Genomic DNA, 21,905 nt, shown 5'->3' with positions numbered 1-21,905 from the left:
TAAATGACATTTGAGTAGACTGTAAAATGAGTATGTTTCCAGATGAGATCGAGATGATACTAAATATTTGAGAATATCTGCAGATTTTTTAGCTGAGGGAGGAAAGTGGTTTACTATAGGACGAGTGCTTCTTAGAGTCAGCAGATCTATGCTCTCATCGTAGTTCAGTCACTGGCAGTCTGTGTGAAATTAGCAAGTCCCCAAACCCGTCTGGAAGCATTTCATTTGTTCACTTTACCGACAACTCTTAGTGCACATATAAATTCACACTTACTTAGCTACAACTCTGTTGTTCCCAGGAGCCCAACCCAGAGATTTGGAGTCTTTGGATTAGAAAAGCTCTGTTAACCCTTCTTGGTCTCACATTCTAATTCCTATTAATCTAAGAAGAATTAGCAACAACTGAGGAAAAGCAAACAAATTGGAAATTTGAAAACATGAAAATGAGACTAACCACTCAAGCTGATAATTATGTATGAGTTCTTTCTGTTTGGTGGCCAGAAATCAGACAGTTAAATTGATGAGCCAGAATGTCCTGCTGGTGCTGGCTGCAGCCTGAAAGGAAATAATCCAGATAACGATTTAATGGGATGCTTCTTAAAAAGAAAAGCTGGTACCCTCCAAGAAGCATGGTCCAGAGTAAACATTTTTTCAACCATATTGCTTAAATAAAAACCCAGAGATGTTGCATCAATGGTCAGCCTCCATGAGGTTCCATTTCCACTGCCGTGAAAATATTCCTTTTAGCTGTTCCCTGTCAGTCATTGTCAGTCTCTGTCAGTTTTACTTTTCATTGTTAAGTGCTTCTATATGACAGTTTTCCAGTTTATACTTACAATAAAAAAGGAAAATAAATGAAATCTTAACTACATAGTAACTACAAACATAGTAACAGAAGGGTAATATTCAGGTGCTTTCTATGAGAGGCAATGTGTACAATAGATATGACACAGACTGTCATACGTCAGCCTGGGTTTGAATCATCTTAGATCACCTATCTTATATTTTATTGTTCTTATGAAATCTGTAACCCAGGTCAGGTTATTTGAACATTCAATGACTCGGTATCTATAATTATAAATTGGGATGGTGATAATAGGATTGTAGTAAGGGTTATATAAGTTAATTTGTGTAACACGCTTATACCAATGCCTGGCACATCGTAAGTGGCACATAATTGTAATAGTAATTTGCTGTATTACTGTTTCCTTTATAGCAGCTTTACATGAAAGTGATTGCTTTTGTATAACCCGAGTCATGACTCTTTTAAACTGGTGTCTTTGACTGAATTATCATAGCATGGTAGACTATCAGTTTTGTAAGAAGTGGCTCAGAAAATCAAACCACACGTAACACGTTTCTTCTGTGGCTATATCTAGATAAGGTGCTGGATATAATTTTGGAAGTCGAATAACCAGTTAATGTACTTCGGTCCCCTTTTCGCTTTTCTTTTTTTTCCATTCTCTTGAGACTTTATTTTTAGGGCTCTTTTTCTGAGCTGTATGCATTCATATTTAATAATTGCCATTTTTATTCTTTTTTGTAGTATTAAATATTAAACATCAGGCAAAATACCTCTTTTAATTTCCCTTCGGAGTAATAAAATATAACCAGTAACTTTTTCTTGAGATCTGCAGCAATACTCTTTGTCAAAACAGAAGTGCTTAATAAAGCCTGGAAAACACCTATGAAAAGCTCTTAGAAAGAGTATTATATATTGTATTAAGTGAAATATATCAAATAAAGCAAACAGCTGAGAGACGAAGTGGCACATATTTGGTCTTAGGAAGCTCAGGCATAAGATAAACTCCAGATACCGAAACGTTTCAGTGATTAATTTTAATGACTTCATTCATACTGAGATTATTAGCACGAATAAGCATAACTTTTTTATAAATCTTAGACGAGGTTTCTGATTGCTCAGCAGATACTAATTCCAAACTCTCAGATTTTGACACCTAACAGTGTTCCTCTAAATGAGTATTTAATTTTACATTACCAAATTACATATTTAGACCAGTGAAGTAACATTAGAGTATGCATTCCTATGTAATCAGTTGTGCTCACAAAAGGAATTTCTAGGTGTCTCTTTGTGAGAGTGCAAGGGTGATGTTAAAAATACTTACCTGTCAGACCACAGGCTCCAACAAATGGAATGGAGGCTGGCCGTGGAGCTGGAGTGAGGTACTGGAGTACTCTTGTTTCATCAGGGTTTCACACTGTAGTGCTGGACAGCAGAGAGGTGAAAGGCTTTGTGAAGGAGGCTGGGGAAGCAAGAAGAGGGAGCTTGAAGGAACTGGGGCCCCAACTACTTAACATCTTCAGCCATTCAGCGCATCCCGAGGAAGTGTATATAACATTCTTGTGGGACATCATGTGAAAAAGCCATGCATAATGAGGCAATACCATTGCTACCCAAAGAGGTTTGAAGAAAAATCAATATTTATCTATCTTTCATGGATGTTGTTATATTCCTTGCTGACAAAAGAAATTGTAATTTCATTCAGATTTGCTTAAAGTTTCTCAAACTCAAAAAAACAAAAACACAAACAAATTACTTAACCTGGAGAAAAATTTGTTTAAAATCTCATTATCCTTATGTTTAACTACATAATATTTGCATTTTCTTTTTGTCGAATTGTAATAATTATTTAGAATATTTCTCATGCTCATTTAATCCATTTGAATTTCTGGAAATGATCAAAGGTATTCTAAACAGTAGTAGAGACAATCTGTAATTTATATTTTGGAGCTCATGAGTCAAATTCTTTTGAAAGTTTGTAATTTAAATGAAATGAATAAATTTTATTAGAGATTTTACTTTCCAAAATTAAAGTAAATAATATATATTTTCTATTCACTGGAGGTGAGAATCTAAGGAGGGGCTTATTATATCCATTATATCAAAATATAACTTGTTCTAAATAAGATACTATAAAAAGAAACCCCAAATTTTGTTTAAAAATTCGCACTTTGTTCAATTTAAAAGAGAATTCTAAGATAGTTTCTGTTATTCTTTTTTGAATATCAATTATTATAAGACATTAGAGACAAAAGAAGCTTGTTAAATTGCCAAAATGGGTATGTGTCCTTCTAAGGTATTGTTCTACTTTTACATTTTTCTCCCATTTTTCTTTTCTTTTGTTCTAAGGTATTGTTCTACTTTTACATTTTTCTCCCATTTTTCTTTTCTTTTGTCTTCTCTTTCTTTATTTCCTTTTTCTTTCTTTTATTTCTTCCTTTAGATTAAAATTTTTTCAAAATTTTTTCTTTTTACAGTTCAAAACAATATCCAGAAACCAGTATAGCTCTAAAGCAGATGCTTAACTACGTTACGGACAATTCTCTGGCAGATTAAATTTTCATGGCCCATGGTTCAGATTTACTTTAAATATCAACATTAAAGATTAATTTATGTAGTTTTTGATTTTTATAAAAAACTTAATTGGTAATTGTTACAACTTTAACAAACATTTATTGAATTTCATCTACATACAATTATGCAAGATTTCTAGGGGCTACAGAGATATATAAAAGAAAATCTAAGGCCCCTTGTATCTTATAACAAAGAACGTGCGATCAGACATGGTGTGACCTAGACAGGTCACTAGGCCACAAGCTATCTCTGTCAAGAATTTTATAAGGAGAGGAGGCTAGACTGTTGGCATGTAGAGATGGTTCCTCTGTGGAGCTTGTCAGGCTACAGAGATGATGATGGGACCAATCTAATGATCCCTCTCTTTTGTAGAACAAAAATGGAATCAAAGGACTTCCTTACTTACTCGCCATTTGCCTTATGCTCTTACCTACACATGTCTTCTACTCTCAGTAAGTGACATACGTGCATTGAGAGCTACACACCAACGTTCCCTTTGTAACAAGTTGCACTAATCAAGGTCATTTGTAATATTTTTGTTGTTAATTATTTGTTCTAGAATCATCTTAATGTCCTAAAGGGAAAATCTTGGAAGAGATGCTATCATATTGCTTTCTAATTGCTTTTGAAAGAAAGCATTTAATTTATTTCTTTTTTCATCTTCCTTTTGGTGAATATACCTTAGGGTTGTTACTTGGTGAGGGATAGACATTTAATATAGCACAGAAAACATGCACTCTCCACTGTCTATATTATTATGTCTAAGGTTCTCTAATGAGTTCTTCTTCCTTGCAGGACGGTTCTTTTCACTCTGACTTCTGTGGTTGTACTTGTCATTACAACTGACTGGATCAGCTGGGACAAATTGAATCGGGGTTTTCTGCCTAGTGATGAAGTTTCTAGAGCATTCCTGGCTTCTTTCATCTTGGTCTTTGACCTCCTTATTGTAATGCAGGTAAGTGTCTTTGTATTTCTCCTTCTCACTGAAGCTGCTCTATGCTTTGTTCTCACTATACAACAAAAGGCTGCATAAAGCTAGAGAAGAGCATCATTCACGGTTGCTGTTAATGGGGCCTTCTCTGATCATATTTTCAACAATTCTACTGGGAGGATGAGCCAATTGGGCTTTTATGAGAGGGGCACCGAAAATTCATTGTATGAACAATTCAAGGTGGGCCCCTAGAAACCATACAGCATGGTGGTTTCCTGCCAAGGCTTCAGGGAAAACAAAACAAAACAAAACACGAAAGACCCCCTTGTCATTTCGTAAATGGAAAGCTGCAGAGATGAGGATGATACAGAGCCAGCAAAACAGGGATAAGCAATTACCAAAGCAGCTCAGGTTTTATAGCATTTGAAAAACGGAATGATGTAAAAATGCTTTTTCTGGTTATGGAAATCATCACTTTCTTTCAGTATTCACCAGAGACTCTTCCATTTTCATATGAACGATATTTCTGCCCTGCTTAGCAAGAGGTTGTTTATGCAAGAGCTAACCAGTGCTACTTGTTTAATCTTCGGGTGTGACTGCTTTAGGGTCTTAGGAGTGTCCTTTGAAAGGGACAGAAAGAGACATGAACTATTTCTAGGCACTTTGTCTTGCTCATTACATGTCCATTTGCTAGACATTTTCTTATTGCTTTCATAAGGCAATTTTGAATTTTTCCCTCTCGAAGCATTGTGAGTTACTAGAACAAAGGCTGCCATTGCCGAAGGGAAAGTATACTCTATTGTGTTCCAAATTTATGTGAGATGTCACAGCAGATTGGTGTTCTCATTTCTAAGGCTAAAGAGAGGCCTGTATAAGAGATATCCTATAGTGTCTTAAAAGAGAAAAACAGTTCCTAGAGTATATAAAAACTATTTTAATGGATGATAATTTAAAATACATTATTGCTTTGAAAATTATTTAAAGACATAGAATTGAATTTTTTTCTCATTTAAATATTGATTTTTTTTTTTTTTTTTTATTTCCTGTGGGATAATTTGGAATAGTGGAGAAAGCCCTGGATTTTGAACAAGGAATCATTGGCAGGTTCTAAATCTGTCTCTCACTTGCTGAAAGACTTCCTCTGGATATTTATAAAACTGAATTTATAGCACTTATGCAATAATGTATCATGTGTTGCTTGTTTAAAGGCTATTCTTAGCTCCTTTCATCTAATACTCCTAATTAATATACTTCCTTATGTGAAATATCTGCTTTGGTCAAGTGGCCACTGGTACCTATTAAAACCCATTTTAGAGTCAAAGGTACTAGTAGATAAGTAGACCACCGCCTTGTGAATTTGTTTAAATTTGTATATGTAAGAGCACAAATTTCCTGATTTTCTACTACCATCCACTACCTCCTACCTTATTTGTGTAGCTTTAATTATTCTTCCAACATGTCCAGTAAAATCAGGGACTTGAAATGGGAGAGTGTAACATTATAATTTACAGATATTATGGACTCACTCAAGAAGTACCTAAAAAAGAGAGATAGAAGAAAGGAGGGATAGGATTTATACAGGCAGAGTCAGCAGGATTGGGAAGAGGAAGACATTTTACAAGAAGGAAATGGCATGAAAATGTTTATTGACTACTAAAGCGCTGAAATGTTCAGAAAGTAACCAGAGCACAAATTGATTGAAGATAGAGAATTGTGCTGAGGAATATATCCATTTGGACCATTTTGGCTACAAGTAACAATAACCCTGCCAAGCTAGCTTCATCAAAGGGGGAATATATTACTGTGTTATAAAGATGTCCTACACAATTAGGGGAGGGATGCAGTTGCATTTGGGGGACACACGTAACAAAGAACCAAGACCTAGCTTTTCTTTTTTACCTCTCATCTTCCCCGCCCCCTCCCCGTTTCTGCCTTTTTCTCTCTTATGGTAAAGCAGCTTTTTCAGCTTCCTAGTTCACATGGAAGAAAGTGGACACAGCCAACTCCTCAGAAGGAGACCATTATCTAGGTGTCAGGCCTAATTCCAGATTACCAAGGAAGGGATTGCAAGGACTGTATTGTTCTTTGCCCATCTGTGAGTTGTCTGGGAGTGAGGCAGTCCCAAAGAAGAGGAGGGAGAGGTTGGGCCTCAACAACCTAATTAGTAGGTGTCTAATACAAAGAGGAGTCAAAAATGAGGCCCCCAAATAAGTCTCTCAACTCTTTTTTTCTCTCCTCAACACTGCGTCAGCTAGCCAAGCCTATTGATTTGTAGCCTAACCCTTCCTTCTCATTTCTCTGCCACCACTCCAGTCCTGACTCATCTCTATACTATTATTAAATAATCTCCTTTGGAACCCTCTGCCACTAGATGTCCCTGTCCCATATACCTTACACAGTTCACCATCATAACTTTAATAACTGAAATGCCATGTTGTACGTTCCACTTCTCAGCCAAAAATAATCAGTGACTCCTCATTGTCCAAGAATAAAGTCCAGACTTCAGGAGCTCTCTCTGAGTGCCCTCCAGTCTGGCCCTGGCTGTGTTTTCTCCCACGTCTTCTATGCTCTAGCTCTACTCCAGACCAAAGGGCTTGTTGCTTGGCCCTTGACCACAGCACACTTACTCCAGGATGTCTGTGAGCCTCTTTTTCCTCCCCAGATGTATCTCTCTTCTGCTCTGCTCATCTAGACCCTATCACTGAGGACCATTTCAGCTCCCTCTCATTACAACCATGTGATTATTTCCTTCTGTAGCACTTTGTACCTGGATTGCAAATCAGTATTTTCTATAGTGCAGGAACTATAGCTTATAACTATATATCCCTGGAGGCTCCCTAGCACAGCATTTCACTCAGGCAGCAGCAGTAGGTTCAGAGTAATAACTGCTTGATGAGGATAAAGAAATGGCATTTCAGCACAGAGTCTCTTGCAAACTCTGTCCCCTTTGGGGAGCATCACGTTGAAGTTTCAGGAACTAACACAAGTGGTAAGAGAGTGAATTTAAGGAAACAGAGCCCCAGAAGGTACTCAAGGGCTTTAAAAATATATAGCAGAAATGTCCTATTAAGTCTGTAACTAACTAAACTGGAATCTAATCGATCCCATATCCACATATTTCAGACAAAAGAAAAATAGAAAAGTAGCAAAATTAGTGGAAATGGAGAGAGTACTTTCACTAAAAGATTTGTCTTCATTAAAATTACTTAAATGATTTAAAAGCAATTGATGCTAGGCTTTTCTAATGGTAGGAAAATTCAGATTATAATATTGAAAGATATTTTAATGTTTGGTTAAAAAAAAGAAAGAAAGAAACCATTAGGATATGGTACTGCTGCTGTAAAGATTTTATTTTAACAAAAATTAGTAGGTGGATTCTGAACACTTTTAGAGAAAGTATAATTATTTGTTTTTGTGAATATTCATTAAACAGGATTTTTCTACATTTATTGTGAAAACTATTGTATCATATTTTTCTAGAGATCTAGTTAAGTCTCTAGCACTAAGGCATAAACAGATGCTAGTAAAATATAACATAACTCATATAAATCACTCATTACTACAAAACATGAGAAGTAAATTGTAAAAAACACGTCCCTCTAAGGAAATCTTATCTCAAATTCTTTTTAGTATTTATAATTATGGCATCGATTTTATTATGCACCTTTAGTTTATTACGTAGACATTTAATTTTCAGTTATATCCTACCCATTCATCTCCTCCACTAGATTGAAGAAAAGATATATCTAATGTATATAAAAGTTAAAAATATGATGTGTCATAGAGTAAGCAAAGAAAAAAAGTGTCTTAGGGGTTCACCAAAGAGAGACAGACAGACAGACAGACAGACAGACAGACAGAGACCAGGCTAGACAGAGTAGTAGGAGAAATTTTCAAAGACACAAGAGTAGAAGGGCAGGCAGCTAGATTTGAAAAGGCAGAACAATGAATAAGAATATTTTTTCCAGTTGGGAATAGCATCATAATCATCAAGGTAAAAACTCAGTTTTGTTCCATTAAGTTCAGGAAACATTTACGAATTCATTCTTAACGTGCATCACATCAGGTACTAGAAACAGAGGACAGGAGAAAGGAGATCAAAGATCAGTGACACAGCCCACAGGAGTTTGTAGTTGCATAGAGGAATTCACAATTTGATAGAATAAATATGAGTAGAAAAGTAGAGATGTTTTAGGAAGACTGTTTTTATTTAGAAGAATTATTCAGGTAGAAAGTAAACAGTGCTACCTTTGCTATATTTTAAATTCATCTCTCCCACCCTCCCAGGATCTGGCTGCTATATGAAGGCTTTAGAAGAGATGAAGTTTCTCTTTATAAGATAAAGAACGTTCTGTGCTTTTTAATATACAGGAAGAGAGAGAGTGAAAGAGGGAAAAGAGGAAGAGGAAGAAGTGGGGAGCAGAGGCGAGTAGCCAGAACAATGGAGATTGTGTGTGTGTGTGTGTGAGTTGAGGGGGGGAGTTGAGTTGAGTTGAGGAGCCAGTAAAATCCTACAGTGTGTGTGGAATCCTCACACTGTTGATACATCTTTTCAACACTTCTCTTTCTTGTAATTTATCTATGTACCTGCCTAGTACCTTCATACCTATGTCTCTACATACCTCCTGTAATAAGTGAGTTCCTCAAGGAGAGGAAATATATTTTTTCAATTTTTTTATTCCTACAGCTAACTCATGTTCAGTGCACTGTAGTTTCACCATAAATATTTTGCCGAATGAAAGAACAAAGGAATGAACATAACATTATTTCAAAAAAGCCAAAGAACATGAGATTTTTTAAGAAGTAAAACATTTACCGACAGCAGGAGAATGAACCATCAATAATATTAGATTAGTTCATTTCCATTGAATTATGATCTTACAAATATTAAATATCCAAATAAAAATATGAATAAATTGCTCCATTAAGTGTTAAAAAGGACTCTTAGTCTCATTGAAAAGCACTTACAGAGAAGTGATATTTTCTGAAAAGTAATTCTTAATATACTGAAAAACTAATTATGAAAATTGCATTCTACAACATTTCACTCTGTAACATCTAAAATGTGTTTGTTTTCTGTTTTGCACATGGTTCTCAGAAGTAAGTTGAATAGTTTAAAAAATAGACATTATGACTCGATAGACTTTATTTTAAAATTCCATGACCTGATTTTAGTAGAGCACTTTTTTAGAGGTCATAGCTATTGAAAGTAAAATCAATCACTTCAGAACACAGGGCAGAGCAACAAGCATGAGCTTATTTTAATTAAACAGCCATGGTGTTTCGACAAGTTGACATATTTTCAGAATAAGTTATTCTAGGGGATTTTGTTTACAGGCTACTTTGAAAGAAAGGGTTGTTAAAATGGCTGCACACCTGGTTTAACATGTTTTTCAGATTTAGGAATACGTGATGTAACTTTTTTCAAAGTATTTTAAACTCCTCTTCACAACTCTTTCACATCTTCATTTTTCTTACTCAAGGGTTACACTCCTCTTTGAAAACACAGTAAAGGTAATTTCTGTTATAGGTCCCAAGGGCTTACAATTTAAGTATTACCTGGATTAACTATAAATGCCAATTGTCTTCATGAGCCTAAGAGATTGAATCTCAACCTTATTGACTGTCACTATTTTGTGTGTCTGACATCACTGCTGGTCCAGTGCAAAGACAGACTATTCAGGGAGAATCACAGAGGGGAACCTCAACATATTTACTAGTAGCCCCAGCAATTGGCCTCTAAGTAATAGACAGACTTACCATTGCAAATTGTATACATGCAGCACAGATGAATCTAGCCAAATGAGCATTCTCTAAGAGGTGCCAGAGGACATGTCTTGGCAGGTGACCCATGATAACAGGAAAATTTTACTAGAAAATATTAGTTGAACTGGAAGCACTGGGGTTATTGGGCAAAAAATTTTAGGAACCACTCATGGATACTGGTGTGAGAAACACACTGAGTTGAAAATGAAACGAATAATCTAGTTAACTTATGATATAGATCACAATATTGAAACAGGCATTAGTTTTATGAGGATTATTGTGAGCAAAAGAGATCACTCAAGTCTTTATGGATAATGTGGGAAGAATGTAGCTTGAAGGAATTATTAGATCTGGTTAAGCAAGTGGAAAATAGAGACATTTTATCTATCGTAAGTTTTATCCCAATTTAAATATTCTAGTCCCTGAGGTATCTTTTTAAAAAGAGCTAGAACATGATTAAAAAACTGGGAAGATATAAATTCTATGCTATTGCATGTGAGCAATAATTTTTTTAAAGCCACATGAGGTAGCAAGACATAACTCCTTTAAATTTTATTTTTTCAATGGATGCATAGTTGTTCCAGGTGCCTGGGACTAATTAGTGCCTAATCACCATCCCTAAAGAAGGTCCCCTCCAGCCCTCAGCCTATCTTTGTGTGTATGTACCATGGTTGGCCCTGGAAGTCATGTATGTATAGCAGTTATCACTTGTCATTATACCACTTATACATGATTATAAAAAGAGCAGTGTTGAAGACTGACACAGTCATTTCTTCGAGCCCCTGGCTCCTCTGGGACAGGTTTCAAACTCGTCAAGTTTGGTTATTCTTCAGGTCAGAATGTTATTGGTGAAGCTAAATGTAAGCCCAACTGATAGACATTTATCTCTCCCCAGTATAGATAGACCAATACTTTGTAACTACTCTTAATGGAACGTCAAGATGTGAGATATTTTTATAAGCTCCTCTATTAAGTTTTTAAGATACAATAATAAAGCTAAGGAACAAGTTAAAAATAAATGTTGTAGGTAATGAGAGGTCATGAAAGCCAGTACAGTAAACCCCAGTAATTCAGAACATGCATTTTAAACTCATGCCTAAAATAAGAAATGAAATACAGCCATTTTTAGACAAACAACTTTAAGAATATCTTAGAATCATAGAATTTTAGAGTAGGAGAAACATTTAGAACCATGTGATTACATCTTGATATTTACAACGGAAGCCTGCTGTCATGAAGTTGTCAGTGCCTGAGCCCAGTTCAGAACCTGGGTCCTCCAAGACCCAAGCCACTGCCCTGCTAGGCAGTTTCTAAGCCAAAGGTCCATTAAGTCTGGATTTGGACATGCACTTTGGGGATTATTGCACAACAAGAGGCTCAAAGTCTAGACTAGAGATTGGGTTCAATACCAGAATGCTTTATAGTGTAAATGAGGAACAAGCTACTAATTGGGGCAGTAGAAACACAATCGAACTAGGAAGAAAACGGGGATGGAGGGAGAGAGGGGGCCGGGAGGCAGAAAGAAAAACAAAAGACTAGCACTAACTGAGCACTTACTACATGCTGGGTGCTGTCTTGGATGCTTAGACACACTTTATTTTATTTGATCTCTTTCAGCCTACCCCATAAGATTGACATCATTATCTATAATTTTACAAATGAGGAAAATGACAGTTGCCCAAGGTATACAGATGCAGTGTAGATTCAGCAGAAAGAATTCCAATCTCTTGGACTCCAAAATCCATACCTTTTTCATACCTTTCAGGACTGTCATGTTTATCGAATTAAATAATATACATGGTGACCATAGCAAAGTATTTGATAGGTAGTAAGTGCGGTTTGACCTTGGTTAAGTCATTTAATGTCTAGGAATCCATTATGTCATCTATAACATGACAAATTTTTCCTAATCCAGGTTACAGGATTTTTTATGATAGTCAAATAAAAAAGATACTTGAAGTGTGATATCTTTGCATATCTGGATGGAGGAAAGTAAATTGATTTAGATGAGAAAAAGTTTCAGAGTTATGCTTTGAATTATAATTAATCATTCGGGCTTTTTTGATTTTAGCTAAGAAGAACTGTAATAATGTGTTGATATAGAAAGTTAGAGTCTGAGTAACAGTGAATATTGCTGTAATCTGCTAGTAGAGATATACCCTATACCTATGGGATGATTCTCATCCTTACCGGATCATAAGAATCACCAAAACTCTTAGAAAAATGTGAATTCTCTATGGGAAAATCACCAGTTTCTGGTTTAGTAAGTATGCAGTGGTGTCTGGGAATCACTAGGCACTCCAGATGATTCTTAGATGATTCCTGTGACCATGGTCACTTGCATTAGAATTACCTGGGTGCTGGTTAAAAATGCAGATTCTTGGGTCCTCCTCTTATATCTACTAGTATCAGAATTGCTAGGGAATTTATCTGTGAATGAGTTTTTATTTAGCCCAAATGTGATTTCTCTGAAACTCACTGCTCTAAAGTAATACACTGATATTAAGTGAATGTTTGCTGTTATTTCAATTCTATGGCTTTACACAAAATAACTCTAAGAAAATTCCACATCACCAGTTGCTACTGGGAATTTATTGCATTTGATAAAGTTTAGGGAATTGTTCAGAGTTTTGCATTTCTCCCATAGATCTACCTCATTCCTGTGGTGCAAATTATGAAAAGCTGAACAATTAAAACTAAATATGTACCCGGTGCATTTTCCTCTAATTTTAGATGAAAATATATTTTATAAATATCCCTTTGCTGAAAATGTATTTATGTCTAAGATGGTTACCATTTATTTAATCTTCATTTGATTTCAATAGCTGAGTACATTGATTTGGCAAGTTATATAGATCTAAAGTGCAGGAATAGCATGAAACCAGAGGTATATCTTTCTCAGTTTTATAACAAAATAACTTTATACACAAAAACATGTGTCTGAGGAAAAAATAAAAATTAAGTGTTTATAATCCTTTTCATCCTTCCCTAGGCCTTCTAAAGAGGGTGGGTGCCAAGTAATATCCTTTGATCTAATGAATAGAGTGCTAGATACGGATGTAAAATGAAGAAACTCAGGGACCTTGAAGGGGAATCTTGCCTATGCAATAAGATAGTAGGAGACAAAAGGTAAGGAATTGTTCTGGAGGAAAGAATCGAGTCAATATAAAGGTGACAGCTGCCCAGCTACTACAACTTGGGAGAGAGGATTTTCTAAAAAGTTTTACTCTATCAAATGCAATGTTATATTCTACATCTTGCTTCCCAAGAAATTAAAAATATGTATTATCCAATATTTTGGCATTATTTTTCCCCAGCCCATTCCTCCAAAGTTTTTTTACATGAAAATCTGGTCCTCAGAATTTTTTGAATAGAAATGTCTTTGCATGTCATGCTAGGCCTTTCATCGTCTAACCAATGCCTAGCTACTGGCTTCTTCCTGTCACTCTCCTTCCCCTCCCTTGCCCTACCCTTACACTTTATATTCCATTAATTCTGAAATACCAACTGGTTACCTAAGTCATAATGCCGTTTTCATGGTGTAGGCCTTTGCACATGCTTGGCTGCCCTCAGTCATCTTTCAATCTTCAGCTTAAATGATCTCCTCCCCGTGAAGCCTCATCTGCCCCTCTCAGAAAAATTTAAGTGCTTCTTTACTTATGTGTCCATGGAAGTTTTTGTAAATTTCAATTACAGTTAGTCCCCTGTTGTGCTGCATTTGTTTGTTTCACAAAAAAAGTCTTGGAAATTACATAGAATAGTTCAGGTCAAACATGGAGAATATTCAACAGATATTGGTTATACTTAGACTAGCACCTAGACCAGTACCTGACAGGTCAGGGACTCAATAATTATGTTTTATGCTAAATGGAAGCAATTTTGTTAATTTTTTAGGTTATGGCTTCAGTGTATTTGTACAAACTACTTATTATAAATTTCTATGTGAGAATCATATTTATATTGATCAGAAATTGAAAAGTTTGTTTTTAAGGACATATTTAAGGTACTGTTGACATTAGACGGTTTATGCATTAAATTTGGTATAGATTCTAGAAATATTTATCATCTAATTAAATTTTCTTTATATTTTGCAAAGCACAACCATGTCTACCCAGAGTAGAGTCTTTGTCCTGACTCTACCATATGTTTCCTGGGCCCAGTTTTTGCTTAGGTAAACTTTTGTAGTTGAAACTGATGTCCTTTGTGATGGACATTAGTGCACTTCTTATAGACAGCTGCAGGAGAGGCTATAAGAGTGGAAAAATTTGGTGCGATGATTGCTCCTCCCTGAATTTTGAAAAAGGCTGGGAGAATTATGATTGCAAAGTCATCAGAAAGTAATTCTGAGCATGGCAGACCCTGTTGTATTTTTCCTAGTCCCTGGAAAAAGGAATAGAGATAAGAACATTTCCACTGAGCCTTGATTTACCTTGTCACTGCTGCTAGGAGAGAGATGGTGATGCCCCTGGAGGTGCTTCCTTGTGAATGGAATGACTGAGGACTGAAATGACTGATTTTATATTAGGAGTAAATACTTCTATTATTATGGATGAAAAACCTATACCAATTGAATTAAATAAATGAAAGCTCATAATCTTAAGTTTGTAGACAATCTGTCATGTTTTATTAATTTATAAAAATTACCATTTTCAAATGCAAACTGCTTAGTATTAATAATAACACTACTTTATGTCATGTATCTTGACATAACATCATTCAGGGGTTCAAACTTAATGGGAGGGGTACCTTTAAATGCATATTTATTTTATTTTTATAACAAGGTAATTAAAAGTTATGGTTTATTTTGATAAAGAGAGGAAGAAAATGTACAGATTTTAACAATATAAATAGGAGAATTTGAAATAGAATTCTCGTAAAATGAGATTTTCTAACTGGAAAAACCTCTAGCCACGTGACCTGCAGGGAGTGAACTATAAGAAGGGCATAATTTGATTAGAATAAAATGAATTGATGATTTTCATTAGATGAGGCTTGCCATAGAGAAGACACTAAACTTATCGCTTTTCAGTATGATCCAGGTGTTAGTTCTCTGCATTTGCATGGTTAGTAGCTTGAAACATTTCCTATTTGATCTCTAGGGTTTTCTAGGTAATTCAATGTGTATTTTCTGCGACTGACTGAATGAGACAAATACTTAAATGAATAATGGGACAGTTTTTAAAAAAACGATTGATTCCCAGAAATCTAGTGTGTTTAGTCACCCTCACTATTTCTGTTCAAATTCATGGGATGCTTCATCTCACTACTAAAATGGCTTTCTGATTCCCTCATCTCTCGGTAAAAATCAGTCTGATTTGTTTTTGAATGTTTTAAAAAATTATTGCCATCTTTGAATACACTGTATCTTTCTCATGAAGCTGTAAAGAATAGGTCATCACTGGACTTTTTAAATTATGAAAGCATTACAAGTTCTTTGAAAAAATTTGGATAGCACAGACAGAATAAAGAAGAAATAAAATTATTTATAATGCAGTCTTCCAGATAAATCCATCATTACTTGTAGACTTTAATTTATGCATATAATTACATATATATTTTTCAAAAAACAGTCACCCTCTGTATTATTATTGTTATGTAAACTGCTTTTTCACTTCAAATATGTTATTAAAATTTTCCACATCATGAAATATTCTTTTATGAGATCATTTTAATGAACATATTATAATTTCATCTGTGATTGCATTAAATTTCCTGTTACTAAACATTTGTGTTTGTTTTATTCCTATTTATGGTGCTGCAATGAACATGATACAATGATTATTTTCTTGAGATAAATTCCCAAAAGTAGAATTGTTAAGTTAAAAGTGTTGTACATTATAATGCCTGCTAATATGCTTAGTCAAATTTCCCTCTAGAGACTGTTTTATTTATCATTCCATGATAAATAAAGGTGACATTCCTCTCACCAACAAAGAATATTAGATTTGTATTAATAGTTTCCAATTTGGCATAAAAATGAGTTTCATTTTGATATACATATATTTATTTACACATGTCCATGATGACTAGTTCAACAACTTTCAAATTTTAAATTTGTTTTTGGCTTGTAGCAAGATAATACAAAACAATAATTATACAATCACCTCAGGGGGCCTGGGGTAGCACAGCAAACCATAAACAAACAACACCCTCATCCTTCTGCAGTTGAAACGGGAATGTCCACATTAAGTGGAACAGGCAGAGACCGTCAACATCCTCCTTTCTCAGCAGGTTTTACCACCAAATGAGCTTGAGGTCAGATTAGGTTTTGCTGCTGTATAAAGCTAGAAAATCTTTATTTTCAGAGCTTTTCTCCTTCAAAATTGAAGACAAAGTTTGGTATAGTGAGGTAGTGAGGATGATCATTTTTTCTTGTCTGTTAGCTATTTGTATTTATTCTTTTTGTGAATTGATTGTTCGTATCCTTTGCTCAAATTTTTATCAGGTTGCTTAATATTTGCCTTACTGGCTTGTAATATCTCTTGGCACGTTAAAGATATTACTTCTTTTTCTGTTATAATGTTATAAATATTTGTTTTGAGTTTTATTTGTCATTAAGATTATTTAAAACAGCTTTTGTCAAGCTTAAGTTTGCCCCAAAATCGCTTGGTATGTCTGTATGCGGTATGGGGTGGATGTACGTGTATGTGTGCGTGCGTGCATGTTTAATGCACATTTCTGAATACTGCTTGTTGAAAATTTGATAGAAAGTCAGAATTATATCAAAGGCAGAATATATAAAGTCAGAATTCTAATGTCAAGTTAGAATATGTCAAGTTAGAATTCTGGAATCTGAATCTTAGAAAGCCCAAATGTGATTCTGATGCAGGTAGTCAGAGATTCACATTTTGAGTTATGTTTGTGTTTGTTCAACATGTAGTTCTTTTCAGTTTAAGTCTGTTTAAATCTATCAATCTTTTTCTTTGTGATTTCTGCCTTTTTGTTAAGCCGTGGGCACTGTGTTTCAAAAGAGACATTGACAAACCTGGGAGCATGTCCAAAGGCCAACAACCAGGATGTTAAGAAACCCAGAAGGAATGACAAAAGAATGATGGAGGAAATAGGGATATTTAGCCTAAAGCATAGACTTTGGGGAGGAACATACTCTCTTCCATTGTCAAAGAGAAAATGTAACTATTCTATATTGTACCAGAAGGCTGTAAGAAAAGCAGTGTATTGAAATTTAGGGCAGCAAATCTATCTTCCTCTGTGAATTTTCCTTTATCAAACATCTCTGACTATGTCACTTCCCTGTTCGGAATCCTTTTGTGGTTTTCGTTGCCTTTAAGAGAACACTAAGTGTCCTACGAGAGCCCTCACAATCCAAGCCTCATTTGGAAGCCTCACCTCTCTTTACTGTCACACTCACTGCTCAACTCAAGGCTCTGCCCACACAAATGGCTTGCTGTTTCCCAGAATCTCAACAGGGTCATTCATCTTTCCTTCATCTTAAATCTGAGTTTCACAAGCTATCTGGTCTACTAAAGCCTCCTTCCTTCTTGCCTGAAACATATGTGAAGCTCTCTCTAGTCAGGGCAGAATCCTTGGGAGAAGGTTTTCCTCATGATCCTCTCTGGAATGTCACCAGTGTGACCTAATCCAGCACACAGGTCTGTGAAAAGCCCAGTGAGGTCTTTATTTACATATATTAATATGTAGTTAATATTCATTGGTTATAGGCTAGGTACTAGGGCCTCAAAGATGAATAAAATATGTATCCTCTCTTCTAAGAGCCTCGACATCTCAGAAAGAAGAATTAATGAAAATTAAATGGGAAAGTTTAGTGAATATTTAAAATTGCAGAGGAGATCACAACTATATAATTTACATTTCAGCAGTCATCAAAATTTGAGTGAATTTGTAATTCATTCAGACATAAAACTATGTTTAAGATGATAAGTAAAAGGAAAAGAATTAAACTTGCTTGAGTGATATAGAAGAGTAGCAGCATTGTGTTCTAAACCAAATGCACAGTTTTTGCCAAGATGATTAATTGGAAGATGTTTATGCTTCCGTTGAAAATTTGATTGGTGTTATACAGCATGTTAACAGAAAGACAAGCTCATTTTTACTTGCTTAAGAATGCTTATAATGTTCAATAAAGCGGCTGCATGTTTTTGCGTAACAAAAGGCAACGTACATAGTTAATCACTGAATGTCTTGGCATAATGAGTGTTTTAAGTATTTTTGCATCTGTCTGTTACATTTATATTTCATCTTGATCATTAATGGATAATTTTCCCTTACACCGTATAGAGGACGATTTTTTTTTCTTATTGTTACACAGCAATTTGAAGTAGGAATTAGAGTTTTTCTAGCAGCAAATTACTCAACTGTTTGCATTTGGAATCAGTTCTTTCAGATATCAGTGTGCTGTGCAGCTGAAATTCCGATTCAGAAAGAACCTCACAATTGCCAAGGTCACAAGTCCCCAATATTTTAATTCCATATCTCTATACTTCCAGAGCTGACTAGTGAGCTGTCATGGATTGCCCATTAAGGAAAGTGCATTCCTCAACTTTACACATAGAGTTAGATTGCTAGACCCAGGCCCAAACTTCTGTGACAGATTACAAACGGGTTTTTCTCTGTGGAGCAGTGAGCCAGTTAAGTGATTTCTAAATAGTAGACTTGTCATCCAAATGCAGTTTGATGTTATCTCTAGTTGATCAAAAACTTGAGTTTTTTCCTCAACGCGATTAATAACCCTTGTATTCTTTCGCTATAGAACATCTTGAGAGTTGTATAAGCTAAGGCTAATTTCCTTTGAAAGTTCCAAAACAGCGTGGAGCCCACCAGACTATGAAATCCTTGAAGGCATGAGCCATCATATTTATCTTAGTATCACCCCAATTTGGCCACTGTGTTACAGTAAGTTTCCAGAAATGTGTGCTGCGTTGAATAAACTTTATTTGCCATGGGTGATAAAAGCTACCAAGAATTTCAGCACTGTTAACACTCTCAGTTCTATTTAGCATTTGAATCTTAAAGAAACAGTGCGTTTTATTCTGCCAGTAAGCAATTAACTCCACAAGGGAACTGTTAGCTCTTATAGTTAGTGCATTCATTCAGCTACTTTTGGAAAACTATCATCACAGACCACACACAGCAGCAGATTCTAGCCGGGCAAAGCAAATGCTATAATCAATGTTATAGTTTTTAACTAAAAGATATCTTTGGTTGGTATTTGGAGCAATCTTTCACAATATTCGCCTTAAAGTTTTGTTCTCATTTTAACCAATTTCTAGAGAATTCTAGGATCTTCCTGTAGCAGAAAGATCTTCTCATTACCAGCGAGTCCAGAGACCTTAAAAAGCCCAGTGTAATGAGGTAGAGAGAAAATCAGAAATAAGTTGTTAAAAGGTAGAGTGTGTAAACAAGTCTCCTGTTACATCAATGACATCTTGTCTCAATGACTCCTTTTCTAATTGAAGAGTAGTTGACATACAATATTATGTTAGTTGCAGCTGTACAACATAGTGATGCGACATCTAAATACCTTATGAAATGATCACATGTTAAGTCTAGTAACCATCTGTCAGCATACAGTTATTAAAATATCGTGACGACATTCCCTGTGCTGTACTTAATATCCCTGTGACTTGTTTATTTTATAACCGGAATTTTGTACTTCTGAATACCCTTCACCTCCTCCCCACCCCCTCCCTGTGCAACCATCAGTTTGTTCTTTGTATCAATGTCTGTTTCTGTTTTGTTTGAGTTGTTCATTTGTTTTACATTTTAGGTTCTGCATATAAGTGAAATCACTTGGTATTTATCTTTCTCTGTCGAACTTATTTTACTTAGCATTATACCCTCTAGGTCCATCCATGTTGTCACAAATGGCAAGATTTCATTCTTTTTTATGGTTTAGTAATACTGTGTTGTATATGTGTACCACATCTTTATCCATTCATTTATCAATATAAAAATATCAATGAGATATTTTACATTCTTTTTTCATAATAAGTCATTAGTGTATATTTTCTATTTATCATACATCTCAGTTCTGACTTTCCACATTTCAAGTGCTCAGTAGCCGCGTGTGGCAAGTGACTACCATATTGGACAGCTCTAAGATCTTGATTGAGCTAAATATTCATTAGTGCTTTGAGAAGTCCTAAGGGAAGAATGACCAATTATCAATATGTGATTTGTAGAAATTCTGTGTACACGGGCAGTCTGTGCATAGATGAGGACATGTTGCCACCTTCCCACCATCCACACATTGACCACAAACACCCCCTCAAGAAAGGACACCTCTCTCCCTCTGGATAGAATTTCACTCTTTTGTCACATTACTGCAAAGTGATAGGATTGTTTTATACTATTTTACATTTGTAAAAAACACAATATTTCAGCTAAACTGTAAGTCATTAGACATTGTTCTGCTAGTCTGGGAATATAACCACAAATACTTTGATTCCTCAGTAATCAATATATATATAAACAAAGTTTGGAATTATACCATTTATGAATTGATCAGTTTCTGTATAGAGGTGACCACTTGAATATTTGATTTGGGGACCAAATAAAGGCATTTAAATCAGCTCTAATATTTCTCCTATTGGGATGCTTTTTAAAATGTTTTTTGTTTTTTATTCCAGCAGCCAGTGAGTCACATAAGTGGTACCATTTAAATTCTTTGATCATCTAAGTGTTCTTTTAATCTCTGTAAAAGCTAGAGCACTGTAATGTAAATAAAGCACCATGGGTGCCAAATCAGAAATTCTCACATGAGATATTAGAACCTCTGAGATCCTTGACAGCTTTAACAACAGTGACGTTTCATAGGCCAGGAATTGTCATTGGGGTCAGCCTATCACCAAGAACCATTAACTTCAAACCCATTTCAGTGCTCTTTGGGGTTTCATATTTGTTTCATCGACGTTCAGCCTGCAAGCCAAAGAGTTAAAGAGCTTTTAAACAATTAAGAAGCTTAAGCTTAATGTTGACAGTTTGGATCACAGAGTAATTGTTCATGAATTAATGACACAGTGAGGTTCATTGAAATTTCATAGACAATACCAACTACCTTTCTAAGCTTCCTTTTTTAAAGCTCGGAGGGTCATATACCCTTTCCTATACAGTGGGTTTTTCTCTCCTATCTGAGGAGTAGTTACCAGGGGACTGAATATCTGCCTGCTGCCCCTCTCAGATCCTCCAGGGCATCCAGCTCCACCATAATGCTCACTGACACTTGCTACCCCATGGAGGAAAATTTTTATTATCGCCTTGGGCACATGGGTTTTACCTATGCTGCTAAAAATAAACTTAGCTAATTAAAATACTATTTAATCAATAGTAATGTGAATGCCTGTGAAGTACAAACTCATAGAGTCATAACATTAATTAATCAATTTATCACATAAATCAGGCACAGTTAAATGGAACAGTCACTTTTCTGTTACATGTGTATAAACTGAGGTCCAGAGAAGATACATTCTGACTGTATCACTTACCAGCTCTGTCACTCACACTGTATGTTATATAAATAACCTCGCTGGGCTTCAGTTTCCCTTACGTATAAAATGGGAGCAATAATACAGCTGCTAAGTGTTGCTGTAAGAAATAAATTACATAATGTTTTATTTTAATTCCATTTCTTCTTGTCTTCACTTTGCAGGAATGAAATAAGCAGAGCATTTCACTTTTTATTAGAAGGTGAAAAAAATCTCCTTACTTAGATTAACGAAGTCAGTTTTTCACTGAATTGTACTAGATTGCTCTGTATCAGACAAAGAATTTGGCCAAATGAAAACAAAATGGGCTTATTGAAAGAAATCTTAGAATACTGTATAAGACCACTGATAAAATTGTTTTGTAGATCCC

General features: G+C 35.3%; 1 protein-coding gene across 1 annotated transcript in view; it reads left to right on the top strand.

The window, feature by feature from the left end:
• TMEM117 (transmembrane protein 117) overlaps positions 1-21,905 on the top strand; it is a 375,424-nt gene that overhangs the window by 306,036 nt on the left and 47,483 nt on the right. Inside the window, exon 6 of the mRNA XM_039882251.1 lies at positions 4,172-4,331. Coding sequence (XP_039738185.1) covers positions 4,172-4,331 — 160 coding nt within the window. The remainder of the gene's footprint in view (positions 1-4,171; positions 4,332-21,905) is intronic.

This window comes from Pteropus medius, unplaced genomic scaffold (genome assembly GCF_902729225.1).
Source record: "Pteropus medius unplaced genomic scaffold, Ma_sr-lr_union100, whole genome shotgun sequence".
NCBI lineage: Eukaryota > Metazoa > Chordata > Mammalia > Chiroptera > Pteropodidae > Pteropus > Pteropus medius.
This window is presented reverse-complemented; position numbering and strand designations above follow the sequence as displayed.